The sequence below is a fragment of the Talpa europaea genome (genome assembly GCF_964194135.1).
Source record: "Talpa europaea genome assembly, chromosome: 1".
NCBI lineage: Eukaryota > Metazoa > Chordata > Mammalia > Eulipotyphla > Talpidae > Talpa > Talpa europaea.
Window position 1 is genome coordinate 72363113 of NC_140073.1, and position 19399 is coordinate 72382511.

At 43.0% G+C, this 19399-nt stretch overlaps 1 protein-coding gene across 1 annotated transcript in view; it reads right to left on the reverse strand.

The window, feature by feature from the left end:
- CFAP221 (cilia and flagella associated protein 221) overlaps positions 1-19399 on the reverse strand; it is a gene marked incomplete at both ends in the record, with an annotated part of 86008 nt that overhangs the window by 25388 nt on the left and 41221 nt on the right. The window contains 7 exons of the mRNA XM_084254269.1: positions 1630-1728; positions 3046-3135; positions 4022-4109; positions 5954-6062; positions 6263-6374; positions 6458-6578; positions 7460-7619. Coding sequence (XP_084110395.1) covers positions 1630-1728; positions 3046-3135; positions 4022-4109; positions 5954-6062; positions 6263-6374; positions 6458-6578; positions 7460-7619 — 779 coding nt within the window. The remainder of the gene's footprint in view (positions 1-1629; positions 1729-3045; positions 3136-4021; positions 4110-5953; positions 6063-6262; positions 6375-6457; positions 6579-7459; positions 7620-19399) is intronic.

Consider the following 19399-nt stretch of genomic DNA (forward strand, 5'->3'; position numbering starts at 1 on the left):
GTGCAGGCTGAAAGCTCTGCTCGAAAGATTACCTATGGCATACATTGCTGGGGTCGCTTATGCATACTCCCTCATTCAAGCTTCACAAAATCCCTGTTATCCTCAGATACAGATGAGGAAACTAAGGCACACAGCTTAGATGGTTTGTCTTAAGATCTGAATGCCCACAAGAGGTAGCATCAAGAAGTAAGGGAGGGCTCTCCCTGGTGGCAGAGGGGTTAGGCTCAGCGTTATCACAGCCACAGCCTGAGTTCAATCCCCTAGCAGGGAGCTGACCCACATGGTGCAGGAGACCTCTCCTGTCTCGCCCGCTGCTCCCCTCAGCAGTGTGTTTCAGTGAATCTGCCTGTACTGTTCCCCACTCTGTCTCTGGTAAATCCTCTAACCTCCTGCACCTCTGGCCTACACCTCAGTTCTACCCATAAATAAATATAAAAAAAAAGAAGGTAGGTAGCCTGATTCCAGGGTCTGATTGTTCTCTCTCATTTGAGGGGAGGCTCTGCTACCCAAGGCAGCCACACTGGTGGCAGGGACAAGAGATCTATAGGCAGCCCAAGACACAAGAATCACTATGGAGATTGCTAAGTGCTAAAGCTTCCAATTTCTGTGGAGGAAAGGGAGAACTCAGCTGGTGTAACAGACAGGAGTGGACAGAGGAAGGAGAGCCGGAATGGCATTTGGTTGAAGGGTGAGGAGCAGAGCACAGGTTTGTAGTAGGGAATGAGCTGGTGTGTCTGACAGAGGACACAGGGGTAGCTGAACAGGTGTGGCTGTAGCAATGTGGGGGGTGGAAGGTGGGGCAAGAAGCTTATGCCCTTTATTGCATGAGAGTCCAAGAAGTCTTCATTTGCTCTTGATCATAGACAGCCATTGGAGGGTCGAAGTGTGCTGGGTGGGACACCAGGATGAGGGTGAAGAAAGCACAGCAGTGAGATGACATGCTTTGAAGGGGAAGCTATAGCGTGGGTGCTGCAGACATGATCTCACAGGTGTTCTCCAGTGTCCTCTCTATTGTTCTAGAGTTACCATGTGACCCAGCATTTCTACTCCTAGGCATATATACCCAAGTGAATTATAAACATACATTCACAAACTTGAGCTTAATATTCATAACATCATTATTTGTAACAGCCTAGAAGTGAGAACTACCCACATTTTAATTGATTAACAGATACAGGAAGTATGGCCTACACACAGGAAATGGCATTTGTCCATAGAAAAGAAAGAAGTATTGATACATGGTACAGATGGATGACCTCTGAGCACGTCACACAAAAGCAGTCAATTACAAAAGGTCAGATACTGCACGATTCCATTTACACGGAACATCTGGAATAGGCACATCCATGGAGAGAGAAAGTGGGTTAGCAGTTGCCAGGGACTGGAGGATGCAGAGTGATGGATAATGAGAGCTTGATTTCTTTTTGTGGTGATAAAAATGTTCTACAAATTAGACTGTGTGAGAGCTGTGTGACCGAATATATTAAAAACTACTGAATAGTGCACTTTGCAAAGATGAATTTTATGGTACATGGTTTATATCTCAGTAAAGTTGCTATAAAAAATGGTTCCATTTCCTTGGGCTGATGACTGAACAAATTAAAATTTCAACCTGGTGCTGAGGCTCACCTTGCGCGCTGCTTGTTGAAACCTCCTTTGTGCCCTGAACCTGTTGAACCAAGTATTATTAACGAGTGGATCAAAATTAGGATGAAATTCCTTGATTTTCTGTGAACATAAAATAGAGGCACCTCTTAGATTTAAATTTTAACATCCTGGCATAAGCATTTAATGAAAACGTTTTAGAGTTTGATCCCAAATCAAGTTATTACTTTTTTGCTCTGCCACTTAATGAGCATTTATTAGGCACTTTTAATGTTCAGAGGATTACAGGGAATACTTTTGGGGCTGGGGTCAAAAATAGAAGATGAGGTTTGGTTTGGGTTTTAACAAAATTTAGTCTGGTTGGGGACGCCCAGGCAAAGACACGCAGGTCAAGGGAGAAGAATAAAGTCACGCACTAATGATTCCCCCATGGCTGGTGCTGGCACTGCTTCCAGAACCGAGAGGGGCAGACCGCGTGACCCTGGTAGAGAGGATGCCGCCGTGCCCAGCCTGCCCCACAGCACCAGCACAGCACCTGCTCGGGTGCGCACAGTATGTACCAGTCAGTAAAGGGGGAAGGAGGAAGGCGGGCCTGGGGTGCACAGAGGGCAGCCAGAGCCTTGGGCACTGTAAGTTCTTGAGCAGGAGAACAACAGGAAGGAAGAGGAAACTCAAAAATGAATGAGTTTTCCAGGAATGCACAGAGGGCTGTGGAGAAGAGTCAGGTGAACAACCTCGTGTATTAGTTAGTCCAACAACGAGCTTGGACTCGGATATGGTCTTGTGGAAGAGCTATGGGCAAGATGTTCCAGCCAGATTAAAATATGGGGTAGAGGAAAAGAGGTACCAAAAGCTCAGGTGTGGCCAACCCAGGAAAGAAAGGTGAAAATGGCAGAAGTGGGGGAGATGAGGAAGAATTTTTCCATTGTTTAAATTAAAAAATTGGGCTTTAACCAGAAGCTATCATATGATGGAGGAGCCTCAGGCGCAGGAGCTACGGCCCACATTTTACATTTGAGGACACTGAGGCACCAAGGCTGGGAGGGCCTTTTCCAGGTTCCAAATCAGTGGCAGAGCTGGCCAAGAACTCTGGCTTCTACCTTCCTGTCTTCTACCTCCCTTCCTCCCAACAAGGAGGGGTGGGGCAAGGAACTGAGGCCCAGGGACTACCTTGAGGACTCTGCAAAGGGAAACTACAAGGGAGGCCAAGAAGCAGAAAGCAGAGGTCAGGAAGGAGCAGCCAAACTGCATAATGCTGTTAATGTCAAGGGGACCATGAATCACAAGTTTTGATGCTTTACTTGAGAATATGTAGGCACGTATTAAAAAGGGTTAATTATCTCTTGGTGAAGGGATTTCTATAGAATAGTTTAGCCTTTTGAAAATAACCATATAAAGAGCAGCCAATAATTAGATTGCAAAGAAAGGAGAGTTACCCACCTCATTTAGATTGTGAATGACCCGTTTGTGGTTAACTTCTACCTTGAGTCGCTGAAATTCCTCATCCAAAACAGGATCTCCTCTATCTAGCTGGGATTTTCAATCATCAAAAAAATTTAAATTGAATGTAAATGCATACAACTCTATTTTATTTCAAAACTTGTAGAGATCCAATAAGCAATGGGTGAAACATACCCATCACTAAATGAAAAGGGCAATTTGGGTTTTTTTAGTATGATATAATGGATTTAATGGTGTTTTGTCAACTCCAAACTTTTAAATTAAAATTTTATAAACATTCTTTAAAATAGAATAACATGCCCTGAAACTGGCAATTTGAAAGGATTGGCAAATAGGTTGTTAGTTAGAAGAAAGAGGGAGATTTCTTAAGTCTTTATGAAGAGCTCTCTGATGCCACATAAGCCAGGGTATCCCACAAGCCCATCATTCCCTTCTCTAATCTCCTCCCCAGACCCTATGGGTGGTGCCATTGCAATCCAGGAAAGGCCTGCATCTTCCTACCAGTTCCTCCTCTTTGCTCAGCCCATTTGAGAGTCCCTGACATGGAATTTGTGTGGCTCCTGGCTGCTATCTTTATGTCTCCCTTTACTGTCACGCACTGTAGCTCAAAGGGAGGGCAGACCTCACACCCAGAATTCCCACCCAGACTGGAGTCATTCTCTCACTCTGAATTAAATACCTTTTCCTCTTTACTACTTTTCAATTATATCATGTCTTCCAAGAAACTATCCGATTAAGTGAATTCTCTCCTCTCTGGCTTCTGACTTCTCACAATAGTTAGTACACACCTTTGTGACACTTCCAGTCACAAGATTGATTATGGTTAACAATTAACTTGTCATCAGCCTTCCAACCTAATTATAAATGTTCTTTCTCCTGACATGACATCTTGCATATAGCAGGAATTCAAAATATTTAATGTCATAAATGATATCAAGGTAGTAGTAATTCTAACCTTATATTTGGTGTCTGCTCTTTGTCGCTCTTCAAGGATCTCTTTTTGAAGCTTAAGAGACATGTGATCTTTACCAGGGTGCACCTGCCTGGGGAGAAAAAAAAAATTCTAAAATCCATCAGACTATCAGTCAATGTTATGATGGAGTGAGGGTCTTCGCTGTACTCCACAACTGAAAATAGATGCTGAGATAGTGGAAACACCATGAGGGAAAGAATTTCTGGAGACTTCAGCAACATAACTACGATGAATAATGTGTTCTATAAAATGAAGTTTATCTTCTAGTAACACATGCTAAAATATTTATGAATCAAAAAGTCTGGGTGCTGAATATGAATAGTCTTTAGGGAAATGCAAATCAAAACCACGATGACATGCCACAACATACTCACAAGGATGGCGATGACAATGACACCAGTGATGACAACAACAATGTGATGACAAAGAAATTTACCAGGTGCTGCTAAGGATGTGGAGAAATTGGAAGCCTGGTACATCATTGATGGGTATGTAAAATAGTGCAGCCGCCATGGAAAAAGTTGGCAGCTCCTCAAACACACAGGAACTACCATGACTCAGCAGTTCTTCACCTAAGTCTATACCCGAGAGAACTACAAAAATAAGTTCACACTCATACTTGTATACGGATGTTCTTTGCATTATTTAAAATAGCCCATAAGGGCCTCCCCTGGTTGCGCAGGCAGTTGAGCACTGCACTGTGAAGCTGCCCACAGCCTCTGTAGCACTGGTTTGATCCCGGCCGGATGGCGAGGGTCCCACATGGCACAGCAAACCTCTCCTGTCGTGCCCGCTGCTCCCCTCAGCAGTGTATTTTGTTAGTCTGTCTATTCTGTTCCCCGTTCTGTCTCTGGTGAATCCTCTCACCTTCCTGCGAATCTGGCCTATACCCCAGTTCTTGTATAAATAAATAAATAAATCTTTAAAAAAATATTAAGTATACAAACACAGCATTCAAAATGGCATTTAGGATGTGATTTCAAGTATGTTACAAAGAAGCTCAGAAGAAGGACATATACCAGTGTTAACTGTGGTTATTGCATCATGGTGATTTTTTTTCCTTCTCTCCACTTAAAACAAGTTTTTAGGTTTTCTGCAATGGCAATGTGTCCAATTTCTATAACAGGGAAAGAACATTTTAAAAAATGAGCTTCAGTTACCAGGTATGATTCCTCCACCGATGTCAGACCCTGAATACAGATTCAGACTGAAGAGGAAGGAGCTTCTGTAAAAAATGAAGAACATTACCCCGTGCCAGAAGGTAGAGCATGGGGCATCTGAGGCCCTGGAGTGCTGGGCCTGTTCTCCTGTGTGGGAAGTGGGTGACAGGGGCATGGAAAAGGGGCCTCTCAGTGACTTTTCCTAGGAAGCCCCTTTTGAGCTCAAGAGTTTCTAAAGTTACTTTAGCTGAATCTGCACACATGGGTATGGCTTCTATGAGCTACTGAAACATGGTGCAGAAGGCTCCATTTTGACTACAGGATCATGAGAAAAGAGGTCTCACATCTGAGTTTGAAAACATCCATTGGGACCCTCCCCCACCCCAGCGTGTACTGCTGAGCTCCCCATAAGGTACAGGGGGCTGATGGTGGGGTGAGAGATAATTGGTAAGATTTGGGTTGCCTGGGTCACCCTGGTCTGTCCTCGAGGAGGGGTGCTGGCAACAGGAGGCAGTGTCTGCGTTTTCCCCATAGAACACTGGGTTCTGCCACTGCCTGGTAATGCTTCTGGAAGAGTCTGGCTTGGTCATATTTATTTATTCCTAACAATACTTCAGTCCAGTGGAGGGAAGAGAATAATGAAATTTTTCAATAGGCACAAAAATTATTGCATTTCATTGTGTCCTACATATAAAAAGCCATTAACTAAAAACATTGCACAGCCACTTGATATAAATAATTGCCCAATATTTACCACTTAAGATGATTTTCGATCTCCTGGTAAGTGGCCTGTCTGACTTTCTGTTCAAAGAGTGCTTCCTTCATCTGTCTTGTTTTTGAAATCTCATTGCCTTGGTCCAACACTGAGGGCAAGCGCAAACAACAATTATAACAGGAACCAAATCAGGAGAACCACGTGCTAAAAAAAAACCTCGCATTTCCAATGACAAAACACAGCAATCAACAGAGTTTTATTGTTATTGTTCATAAATAGTAAATGTGACAAGCAGTAATTCTTTCATATTCTGCTCAGGGGCTGATTTATGAAGGATCAGCTGGTTACCTTCTCTTAACTGTTTAATCTTCAGTCTTCCTGGTTCTTGGTTTAAAACAGTTGCTACAGCAAATGGATTCGATAAATTTACTGGAAACCTCAAGTTCTGATACTCAATTTCCTGGAACCAAATCAAGAGGGAAAATTTGTTATTTTACCTCTCTGTCATTGTTTCCCTCATGGTTAGTGTAAAGACCACTTCACCTTGATTTTTGGAGGCTTTGTCTTTACTGGAAGTTGACGAAAATTTACACGTGACTTGGCCTTTTCAGGAGGAACGGCTACTTTTTTAGAAAGGGTAGTTAATCTTTCAAATTCTTCTGATCTATAGTTTAAAACAGATATGAAATTAGTATATATTCCAACAACTCCAGATGCCTATTTTTATGTTCCTTCTGATAATACCATGACTGACAACTACTAATTACTATAAATAAACTGAAAATCAATCTGTACACTAAAACAGTGGTCTACTAAGCCAAATGGAAAGTCAATATATCAGAATATAATCAGATGGCTGTTTTTCCTTATATTCTCAAAGAATGTAAAAAGTGGAAAACTTGACATGCTGAAAAATGCTCTGACAGTCTAGCATCATTCAATTTTAGGCTCTTAATTTTTAATAGCTAAATTTACTACATTAAAAAAATCTTACAGTGATTTATTGCCCTAGTAAAAGAATAATTGACTTTGCTTTGCTATTTGTAACAAGATCTCTTAAAAAGGGACTTAGACTGCAGTTTGAGGTCTCTTCTACAAGTGAAACTATCTTTGGACACAAGTAGGTATAGACAGAGCTGCTACCATGCTTGCAGAAGCTATTTGCCTTCTCTACCATGAGAGGTACTAGAATTACATGCTGGGGAGACAGGCAAGTCTTGAGACATAGTCTTTGAAAACATGACGAGTACACCAAATAAAGTACTAAGCTCCAGTTGGGTATCAAAATATAAATACCTAAGGTCAAAATTTTAAACAACACATCAATAGTCATCAGTGAAAAAGAAGTATAGAAACCCCCTTTTCTCTGTTATCTCCCCTCTGGGCAGAGAGAACCACTACTACATACACGGGGATATTCTATGTGTTACTGTTCTGTCTCAAAGTGTATTTTATGAAAACGCATCACTTTAAGTAGAAGAAAGGAAGACTTGCATTTTGGGGAAAGTTTTGTGAATAAACACAAACAGTTCAAAGTGGACGTACTTTAAGCCTGTGTTGGGATAGCAGGTTCCAGTAAAAACACATTCGTATGGTTGCGAGTTGAACTCTGAGATCCAGAGCTGTATCTTTATTTGCGCAGTCCCATACTGAAGAGGGGTAAACTTGATAGTCACATTCACCTTCCCGTTAGCTGGAATTATTCCTAAGGGGAAAGAAAAGAGAAAACATGATACTTTCTCTTCTTGTCAAATCTATTCAAACAGGTTCACACACACAAAGACATCCTCCCCGTGATAAGCACAGTGTTTCTTATTTTTGTCTTATCTTTTCATTAAATAAATGTGAATCAATTTTTGTGTGTTTACACGGATCTGATTTACCAGTTACCATACTAATTCTTTGTAATAATTATCTAATTGTGTCCGTTAGATAAATAAATACATCTCAATCAGCATTAGTGAATCAGAAATGAATCCCAGAACTGTAATCGTTACATTAATTCCCAAAGGTCAATGCTAATCCTATAAGCAGCAAGGAAAAGCTTAAAGCGCATATGAAAGTGTGTGTCCAAATAATTCAGTTCCCTATATTTTTGTGTAATCAGATTCTCTCCTTCCAAATCTTCAGGATCAACTATTGTCCTCTCCAAAGGCAACTATCACACCATGCTTTATTCCTCCTTTGTATGTCTGGTGCCACTGAGGCTTGGAACAGAACACAGCTCAATAAACATGTGAAGAAAAATAAAATGGAGGGAGGAGGGGTCAATGGCCTAGGTGTGAGAAGAGCTAATGTTCTCTCTGACTTCCACTGAAGGCTCCTTGTTTTGCTTTCTAGATGACTCCTTCCACCCTGGCAGCTGGTCTCTCCACTGTCCTGCTGAGGCCTTGACATTCTCAATTAGATACATGGCAGGCTCTCTTTCACATCTAAGCCCTCTCTGAGTCTTGTACTATGCTCTCCCTTGCTCTCTAAGCTCAAGCACACAGACATTTCCTTCACTCTTCCAGATCTTCACTGAGTGCTCACTGTGTGCCAGGCACCGTTTTAGGCACTTGAGATATAGTAACAAACAAGACAAAGTCCCAGGTCTCAGTGAGCTTACGTTCCATACAGGAGAGCAAACAAAAACAAAACAAAACAGGGGCCTCCCCGGTGGTGCAGCGGTTGAGCACTGGGTTGCGAAGCTGCCCGCAGCCTCTGAAGCGCTGGTTCGATCCCCGGCTGCTCCCGGCCACCGGAGGAGGGTCCCACATGGCGTGCAGAACTCTCCTGCTGCCCGCTGCTCCCCTCAGCAGTGTACTTTGGTCCTTCTGCCTGCTCTGCTCCCCACTCTGGCTCTGGTGAATTCTCTCACCCTCCTGCGCTTCTGACTGTACCCAGTGCTTGTATAAATAAATAAAATAAAATAAATCTTTAAAAACAAAACAAAACAAAAAAAGAACTAAACAAATGAATAGAAAATATCAAGTCATGTCGTAAACACCAAAAAAAGAAATAAATCAGGGCATATTGAGGCAAGGAAAGCATGATGTGCTGTTGAAGACAGGATGACAGAAGGGGGATGTTGAAGCCAAGACCTGAATGAGGAGAAGAGCCTGCTCTAATCCTCCAAGTCTGAGCTCCTGCTGCCTCAGGACCTTGACACATGTTGTCCCCTTGGTCTGGAAAGCCCTTTCTCCACCTCGTTTTTTAGTGTCCTCATCCCACTCTCTGAATGGCTCTGTACTGCGTGCCTTGCCCTAGAATTGAATGTTAAATTTTACTGAAGCCAGTGCTGCTCATTACTGTGTTCCCAGATCCATAAATATGTGCTGAACAAGTGAATGAACCTAATCTTCAGAGCATATGTCAACCGACATTACATGAAACTCCTGTCATTTCATCCACAGGAAACTTCACTCTCCTAAACACCTGTCAATCCTTCCCTTCTCATGTACTACCTGCCTCTCAGAGTGTGCAACCTTCCAAATAGATTCTAAGTCCTTAATGCAGACACCAGTCTCCAGGCTCTTTTATTTTCCCAGATCTCCAGCACACTGCTTCAAAACTACTTCAAAATGTGTGAATATCCTGAGCCCAGATGTCAGTCTTTAAATGATACCCACTGGAGACCCTAAAGGCTACAGGAGGAAAGAGTGAATCAGCAGACGAGCTCAGTTTTACTGGTCAACCTAAGATCAGTTGGACAGAATCTCCATCATGTGCTGGAGTTCAATACCTTGACTACCCACCAGGGTCAAAAATATTGCTTTGACCTGAAATTCACTGGTGGGCTTTAGACTAGGAACGTTCTATTGCCTCTGCTCCAGTTCATTAACTTAAAAAAAAAAATAAGAACAAGCTCTGGAGCAAGGATTAATGTTCGCCTTGACCTTGGTGATTTATTTTTAAGTGCTCCATGTCCACACCTAATACATAAAGCACACTGGAAATGTAGCCTAGGCAACTGGAGTACACTGATTTTTCCATTAACAGGGATGCCAGTTAACAAAGCTGGTTAGTGGAACTTGGGGCTGATTGTCAAATGTTAACAGCCATAAAGTGTGTGCCAAGCATCACAGCTTACTGCTTGGCAAAAACTAGTGGTGGGTGAAAGGAGAGTAGGTTTAATATTTTAAAGTGAGAAAGGCACTCCAAAAACTACTATTTCATTTAGAAAAACCCCAAATCATGATTTATGGTTTAATTCTGCTATCATCTGAGGCCAATTTCAGATGAATACCCTCAACATAACTAGGGATAATGTTAAATCAAAGAGCAGGTTGGTGGTGCGGCAGATATGAGAGAAAGAAACTGAAGGAAAAGAAGCCTTACTTTACCAATAAAAAGGCTATTTGGAAGAAAATGTAACAACATTGAAAACTGCTATAAAAATAAATCAAGTCATCAGAAAACACCAGTGTATCTTTGCCTTGATTGCAATTATGTAACATGTGCATAAACTTGGGCAGTTACTGAAAGGAGATGGAAAAATAAAAGTGCATTATTTGTTAGAGCAGTAAGGTTTGGGGATACTTTTAAAATTTCTTCCTTTTAACATATCCACACACTGTTATTATAATACTGTTGCATTTTTTAAAAAAAGATCTATTTATTTATGCATAGAAGACCTGAGGTGTAGGCCAGACTCCAGAGGTGCCGGGGTGAGAGGATCCACCAGAGACAGGGTAGGGAGCAGAGCAGGAGGATTGACTGAAATACACTGCTGAGGGGAGTCGCAGGAGAGACAGGAGAGGCCTGCTGTGCCATGTGGGTTATCTCCTTAGCTGTAAAGGTGACAGCGCTGAGATTAGCAGGGAGGCCCCTATTGTTACAATTTTTAAATGTCTTTTCCTTCAAAAGTGTCAGAAAGTATAGATTGTTCTCCTTAAATTGTCATACAGCCATGAACCCACATGCTTGATGTGTTAGTATTGGTCTTAATCTCCAGAGATTCAGGGTTTCTTTCACTAGCTATGTGCCTGCGGGGAAACTTAATCTTGACAAACTTCAGTTGGGAATTTAACAGCTACGTGGTCTGAAGTCACCCATGAGCAAGCTACTGACAAACTTGAATAGTGTTTTTGATTCACTAGATTACAGAAGAGAGGACTTCAAGTGCCCCATCTGACTCACCACTGTGAGTCATGAGCTGTCCACAGGGAGAGTTGTTGGCCACTGCCACCACCACCACCAAGGAGAGGCCAGAGGGAGCGCCCGGATGGATTCATACCCCTGCCCAGGCTTGCTCTGTGACTCAGTTCGATTACTTTATCTGAAGTTCAATGTTCTCATCTGTAAAAAGGGACAAGGTTTAAAGGACAGAATAATGTACAGGGGCTGTACATTATTTAAAGGATAGAATAATATACAGGGCTTGACTCATGGCATGAGTCCTAACTAATATATTAAATAAGTAATAGTGTCCTGTGATTTAACTTATCATTGAAATGTCAGGAAAGGAAATATTTCTTGGAAAAACCTACACTTGACCCATTTGAGTTTTTTTTTTTAAGATTTATTTATTTATTTACACAAGCACTGGGTACAGTCAGAAGCGCGGGAGGGTGAGAGAATTCACCAGAGCCAGAGCGGGGAGCAGAGCAGGCAGAAGGACCAAAGTACACTGCTGAGGGGAGCAGCGGGCAGCAGGAGAGGTCTGTGTGCCATGTGGGACCCTCCTCCAGTGGCTGGGGAGCAGCCGGGGATTGAACCGGCGCAGCAGAGGCTGCGGGCAGCTTTGCAACCCAGCGCTCAACTGCTGCACCACCGGGGAGGCCCCCATTTGAGTTCTTTATAAGGAAGAGAGGTCCGGCTCACAATGCCAGGTCACTGGGCTGAGTTTCCCAAAGCAGCAGGTCTCTCCTTTTGTGCCAAACAAGTGCCAAATGCAGACGAATCTACTGGGTGGAAGGCAAGCAGGGGCCTGCCTCTGAAAATGTCGATTGTATTTATTCGTTTACTGAATAAATTCAGTCTTCAGTCCAATTCAGCCAGCTCAGACTTCATCGTACAATGTACCCCTTATTCCTGCCCTATCAAGTGCCCATCAGCCTCTTCAACTTGGTCTCTTCCTCTTCTCCCCTTGCTCACAGCCTCCAGACATACTGGGCTGCTGCTCTGCCTTTGAACTTGACCATGCCAAGTCTGTTCAAACTTACTACTGATGCACTGGCAGCTTCCTCTGCTCAAAATCCTCATCACCAGCTCTTACCCGGGCTGCCACTTCCCTGTCCGTGGGTTTAAGCTGACTTTTCCTCAGCCACGCTTTTCCTGACTGGCCACTTGGTCGCATGGTATCACAGCTTCCTTCAAGACCACTTCTACTCTGAGCAACATTCTTCGTGGCGTGCTGTTTCTCTCCCTCACACACTAGAATGTCAGTCACATCGGAGTGGGGACACATCTGTCTTGTTCCCTGTGTACCCCAGTGCCTGCCACAGTGCTGATGACAGCAGGGACTGAGGACCTGGCTCTGTAAGGGGTTTCTGGACAGTCTATGTGGGGCCACGTGGAGGGTGCGAGCCCCGCAGAGATAGAGCCAGCAGCGCTTCTGGTGAAAGACAGTGAAGTAAAGCTATTTTAACTTGAGCACCCTCCTGCAGTAACTCACAAACAAGGAAAACATGTCAAATGAAAGAGAAGAAACATCTTTTTAACAAATAAGAGAAATGACTGCTCACTCCTCAAAGCACAAAAAGCAGCATGTCCACCATATAGTGGAAACGGAGGCATGGAGTATGCCGTGAGCCGAGGCCATGGATTTCCCCAAAAGTAAGAGTCATGGCTGAAAAAATGTTTCAACCACTCTTTGATAAAAGTGGCAGATTGTGGGAGTACAACTGAGGCCCTGGAGAAGTGGGGATGGAGGAAAAAGAGGCCCAATCTCACTGCCACAGAAGAGCCAGAAAGGAGTAACTGCCAGGCTACTTATTTCATCTGAGACCCAGGCCCTGCTCTGGAAGGTGGCTGGGGGTGATGTCGTGTGGGTGGGTCGGGGGGAGGAGGATAAGTGGCTGCCTAATGGCACAGCATGGAAGACTTAGCGACTCTTCTGAGTCACCAGCCCTTGTGGGCACAGAGCAGTGAAGGGAGATGCCCCCCCACGGCGATGAGCAGACTCCCAGCTCCCAGCTCTGCCCTTGGGAAACTCCCCTATTATGCTCCATGCCTCAGGTTCCTCATCTGAAAAGTAGACTTAATAATAGAATCTATTCATAAGAGTTGTTGGGAGTATTAAATGTGTTATGTATTCACAATGTTGCCTGGCCCATGGGGGCACTAGGTAAACATTAGCTATTATTACTATTATTATGATAATCCTTTCTCCTGCATTATTCTTCTGCTGGTAGCAGACTTATTTAAAGTTGAGTGAAATTCTGAGCAGAACCAAGTGTGCATAAAAACCACAGGTACTAGGCATGAACACTGTGAATCTAAAAAGTAATTCATTTTGAAGGAGGAAAGGAACATAAGGAAAATTAGGTGAAGAGCACACATTCCCAAGAAGATGATCTTGGGGTGCAGGGGGTTCACCAGAGTCTTAAAGAAACTGTAGTCAGCATGACCTTGTTACAGGAAGAGTCATAATTCGAGGGAGGAATATCAGAGCTTGCTAGGAGATGAAGAAAGTTGTGGAGCTCAGGAAACAAACAAAAAGCAAAGGAGGAGCCGTCACTGAGGTAGACACTGCTTCTGAAGGAGCAACAACAGTAAACACACACACTGAAACACAGAGACGTGGCAGAAAGGGATGAAGCATCTGCCCCAAATTAAATTATTTTAAAGAAGATAATGGATACTGAAGACATAGAACAGTCAATACACACATATTTTCATATTTCTGAACAAGAACAAAACAAATAGAAGATAAAAATATTCCAAATTTTAGGAGGTGAAAACATTTCCTAAAATAAAATAATGAAAGTTGTTATTCTCCAGATCAAAAGGACAAGCCATATTCCAGGGGTTTTGGAAATGATACAGACACCAAACATATGCTGGTAAATTACTTAACCTCAAGACTGGTGGGGGAGGAGCGGGGGGTGAGGGCTAGAATTCTAAGGGCATCCAGAATTCACTTGGATGAGGAAAGATTCAGACCAGACTCTGGATTCCTAACAAATCAAAACAGAGGGCAACCAAGCAATGTCTGCAGGTGACCAAAGCTTTAAACTAAGACTTTCAGACCCACTCAAGATGTCCTTCAGGAACAGAGGCCACAGAAGGACATTCTCAAACATGCACTAGATCTAGGTATGTGGCTCCCAGGAACTGGGGGTTAAAAACTCCTTAGATGACGTATTCCAGACAAACAGAAAAAGAACCGAAATAAGGAGCTCAGGGATGGAGAAAACATGGAACAAAGAATGGAGGTGAATTCTTGTCTCCATTTAACAGAAACTAAGTAACTGTGGCACTTGGAGTCATAAAGCAGAAAGAAAACTGTAAATGTAGATACGTAACACAAGATAACAGAACCAGAGTTGTGAGGCTGGGGAGAAAGTATACTTGCCCCACTCCCCCTTCTTCCAAAGCCAAGACTTTAGCTGAAGTTCAAACATGAAGTTGAGGAAGACAGTCTGACCTCTTGATGTTATCATCATCTCTTCTTAATTTTAGCAGTAAGTTTTAGGAACGAATATCACTTATATTAAGAATTTCCTCAGGGGCCTCCCCGGTGGCGCAGCGGTTGAGCGCTGGGTTGCGAAGCCACCCGCAGACTCTGCAACGCTGGTTCGATCCCCGGCTGCTCCCCGGCCACCTGAGGAGGGTCCCACGTGGCGCGCAGACCTCTCCTGCCGCCCGCTGCTCCCCTCAGCAGTGTACTTCGGTCCTTCTGCCTGCTCTGCTCCCTGCTCTGGCTCTGGTGACTGTACCCAGTGCTTCTCCCGCGCTTCTGACTGTACCCAGTGCTTGTATAAATAAATAAATAAATAAATAAATAAATCTTTAAAAAAAAAAAAGAATTTCCTCAGTTCCTTTGGCTCTCCTCATTTATCTTCAATCACAATCAGGTAACAAAATCCATATTTTAACATATAACATGGTCCCATTTTTTGAATATTTTTATCTGTCTCTCGACCTATGTATCCAGCCTTCCTTCCTTTCTTGTCTTTTTACATAAGCAGAGAGAGGTGTGTCTGTCACTATGTCCATAGATATTAATGATGGTTATTTCTGGGGTGGTGAGATGTTGGGTAACACTTTTCAACTGAGAATTTTTGCTTCTTTGCAGTGTGTAGATTTTTTTTTTATAACAAACACATTTCATTTTTATAAAGCCACTTTTAAAAGAAATCCTGTTTATGTTTGTTTAATCCACAATCTCCTACAGTTATCTACACCCAACATTTTTCTTTTCCTTCCACTGCTGTTGCTATTAATTGTTTTGTGGCCACAGCATCTTCCCCAGAGCAGCCCTGTGGGACCCTAGGCTGGACTCAAATCCACATTCCCTTCTAGTGTCCTGAAGACAGGCATTCCCTGCAGTACAAAAACGTGGGCCAAGCCCTCCCTGGGCTACAGGGGGACTGGATCAAAGTTCAGGCATTGTTCTCTGGGTGAAGTTCACTGACCAGGATTGCGATCAGATGAGCTCCAGCAGCCCAGACTGACATGTTACCAAATGGTCATCTTGCAGGGAGATACCTCGGGGCCCAGAAGGCAGGGAGAACATATAAAGAATACTGAATCTATTTAACTAATTTCTCTAACTTTTTTCCCATGAAATAGAATTTTTCTCAACTCTTAGTCTGTAATCCCATTCTATTTGTAGCCCTTCTCCTATTCCAAGCATCCTGCTGCCATTACTCGCCAGCTGAGCATCGTGCTCACAGGCTTGAGTGTGGGGCCACACAGACCCTGTTGCCTTGGCATGTCATCTGGCCTCACTGAGCCTCTGTCCTCAGCTGTAGGAAGGAGATAGTTTACCGCCCATTGTCATGGGGTGGAGGGATGTAACGAGGCAGTGCATGTGATGTGCTTAGCATAGTGGCTGGCGTGTGGTTAACAATTAGTAAATGGATGCAACAATTAACATGATGCCAGCACACTGTGCATGACCATCCCCCCCATTGAGGCGACACTGAGTGCTGAGTACAATGGAGCATTGCTAACAACCTGTCAGCCGCTCTGGATCTGTGCATAAAAATTGCCTGTCTGGTTTTTCCTGATTTCCTCTGCGTGTCCATTACAAAGTTTCAGTACCTGCCAACAATCATGGTCTGAAGATATTCCACACAATAAGATATTTTGAAAGACCATGTTCACATAAATTTTATTATAGCATATTGTTTTAATTGTTCTATTTTATTGTTAGTTACCATTGTTAGTCTCTTACTGTGCTTAATTTATAAATTAAACTTTAGAGGTAGTAACATGGCATAAATAGGGTTTGAATCTATCGTCAATTTCAAGCATCCATTGGGGTATTGGAATATGTTTCCTGGGGATAAGATGTAACTGCTGTGTCCATGCCTTCAAATAAGGCCATGGGGATCTCATTTGCATTTGCTACACTGTCCTAATTGTTACTTCCTGCCCCACTAGGTTGGTGCTTTAGAAAGTTGTGAAAAAGTTTACTCTCTTGCTTTTATTTCTCCTGAGCTTTCTTTTCCAACCCTGCACAAGATCTCTGGTGGTTCTGCACTGGCCGAACCAGCAGGTCATCAGCAACACTTTGCTGGCGTATCTCTCTCATTTCTACCACTTGCTAAAGACATATCTGAATGTCTCCACTTTTCTATAGAGCCCTGTAATCAGTATATATTTTCCTGGATGAGTCTGTTCATGATGGTCCTAGCTACCAATAACAGCATTTTATGGGGATCAGCTTTGTGTGCTGGACATGCAAAGTTCTTCCCATCCCTCCACAATCCTGATCTGTCCCTGCCCACTCTGTGCATGGGCTTGGGGCTCATCTGCCTCACCTGTCCATAGGTGTACAGTGAGGTGGGACGATGTACAGGAAATGTTTTCTCTATGTGTATTTCTGTCTGGAAGGAATAGCTTTGCCCATGGACTCCCAAAGGCTTTTTGGACTTTGAAAGTGAAGCTTGTTAATGATAAGATACCTCAGCTAGGGGTGATGGGGTCTTTGGAGAAAAATGAGGCAAGAGGGGTTAACATTCACTTCCCTTTGAAACCAAAATGGGTAAATGCTGGGCTGTGTGCAGCGCTGTGGCAGGTATTACACGCATATGAATGGTGTAGTTGAAATGATCTGATTGTACCACGGATCAAGGCAGTCCCAGAGGAGGAGGTACACTCAGATGCAATGACCTCAATGGGCAGGGTAAAATGTTCATGGCACCCCAGAGGCAGGGGAATTTGCTCTTTGCTGGGATGTATTGCCTGCTGGGTTGGTGGCCCTGGGTCAGTGGGTGATACAAATGACCAAAAAGTGGTCTGAGGCCAAGGCAAGGGCAGAGATTCTGGTACTACTCACCAATCAATCTAAAGTTGTAAGAAATTTGCATTTAGGAAGAAAGTGCAAAATATGATATTATTTACAAATGGCCTTGTAACTGAAAAAAAATGGGGGATGAAAGAATTGAAACTTTCTATGTGAACTCTGGGCAACAGCCTGCAGGAACTCTTGCTTAACTGGCCATTTTATGCTACAGTTTGCCATTTAAATGAACCAGATGTACTCTTTCTGAGTATATGTGACACCAAGCAAATGTTCAGGATCTCCAAGTGGTCAAAAGTAAATAAATTCAACATTTTTTGGGTGACATTTGATTGGTCTCCAACTCCAATAAAATCTTGACCAAAGTCATGTACTGTTGGCTCTTCCAAAATTATCAACAGTGTTCTTGATGCTTTAATTGTATATGATTTCCTGTCAGTAGTATAAGGAAGGTCGCAGAATCTTTTCCTCCCATCTCAGGAAAATCTTGGTACTGTCAACACATCTGGCTTTTGATAGTCACAGTGCACACCTGCATCTTAAGCATGCCCGGTGGGCAAATGGCAATTGAGTTAAAGTTGAGGGCACTATGTCAAATTCATATCTTGTAAATGGAATTAGTTTTATCCAATTTTTTTTTCATTTGGCAAGCCCATGCACAAAATGCTTAGAAGGCATGGATAAATGATGGGCCTAGTTTCTACAAAAGATGCAGCCTTATAACCTACCTAACTATGATGTCTCCAGAAGCTGTAGATAATCATTTACCAAAGACATGACCTAAATAATGTCTACAGATATACATGCTAACACTGTAGCCATGGTTCTTAGCCTATCTGGCCCAACTGTAAAATAAAGGCAATAATCACTTACTGACTGAAATGTGAGCCATGACTCTTCACCTATGAATCAGGCTGGATGCTTGGCAAGTGAGGACAGTTATTCAGTATACACAGAGACAAAGCTTTTAAATTGCAGGTGATGAGAGTCATCACTAAATTTAATAACCTCAAAAGTGTTGTAGACAAATGTGCATTGAAAACCTCAACACAGTGGGAAACTAAAGCAAGAAAATGCCAAGGCCAGTGGACCACAGGGTGCACTAAATCTCACAAAAAAGCTATTTCAGAGGCTGAAGGGTTGAACCTAGAAGATCACATTGGCAACACCATTCATTTAACACAGATCATTTAAAATCACAAAGATGTCCTGGCTTACCCTCATTCATTCATCCATTCTCTCACATCTTCTCTTGCATCACATTCTTCTGAATCTCCCCCTTGGTATGTGCCCTGGATACACTTTTCTTCTCTATTTATAGTCACTTATGAGGTGTCCTTATCCCTATCCCCATGGAAGTAAAATCCATCAATGCCTGGTGACAGGCATTGATTTTATTTCCCTAAAGTTATGTCCCTAGCTCTTATGTTTCTCCTAACTCCACATTGGGATATTCAATTTAATTTCATTTAAAGACAGAATTCTTACTGGTGTAAGGTGGTATCTCAATGTGTTTGTTTTTTTTTAAGATTTATTTATTTATTTATACAAGCACTGGGGTACAGTCAGAAGCGCGGGAGGGTGAGAGAATTCACCAGAGCCAGAGCGGGGAACAGAACAGGCAGACCAACGAAATACACTGCTGAGGGGAGCAGCAGGTGGCAGGAGAGGTCTGCGTGCCATGTGGGACCCTCGCCCAGCGGCCGGGGATTGAACCGGCGCTGCAGAGGGCTGCAGGCAGCTTCGCAACCCAGCGCTCAACCGCTGCGCCACCGGGGAGGCCCTCAATGTGGTTTTAATTTGCATTTCCCTGATTATAAGAGATGTTGAACATTTTTTCATATACCTGTTGGTCATTTGCATTTCCTCTTTAGAGAAATATCTTTTAAGTTCTTCTGCCCATTTCTTGACTGGATTGTTTACTTTGTTTTTGTTGAGCCATGTGAGTTCTTTGTATATCTTTGTGATCAGTCCCTTATCAGTTGGATGGAGTGCAAAGATTTTTTTCCCAATCAGTAGAGTGTCTCTCTGTTTTGGTTAATGTCTCTTTTGCTGTGCAGAAGTTTTTCAGTTAGATGTAATCCCAG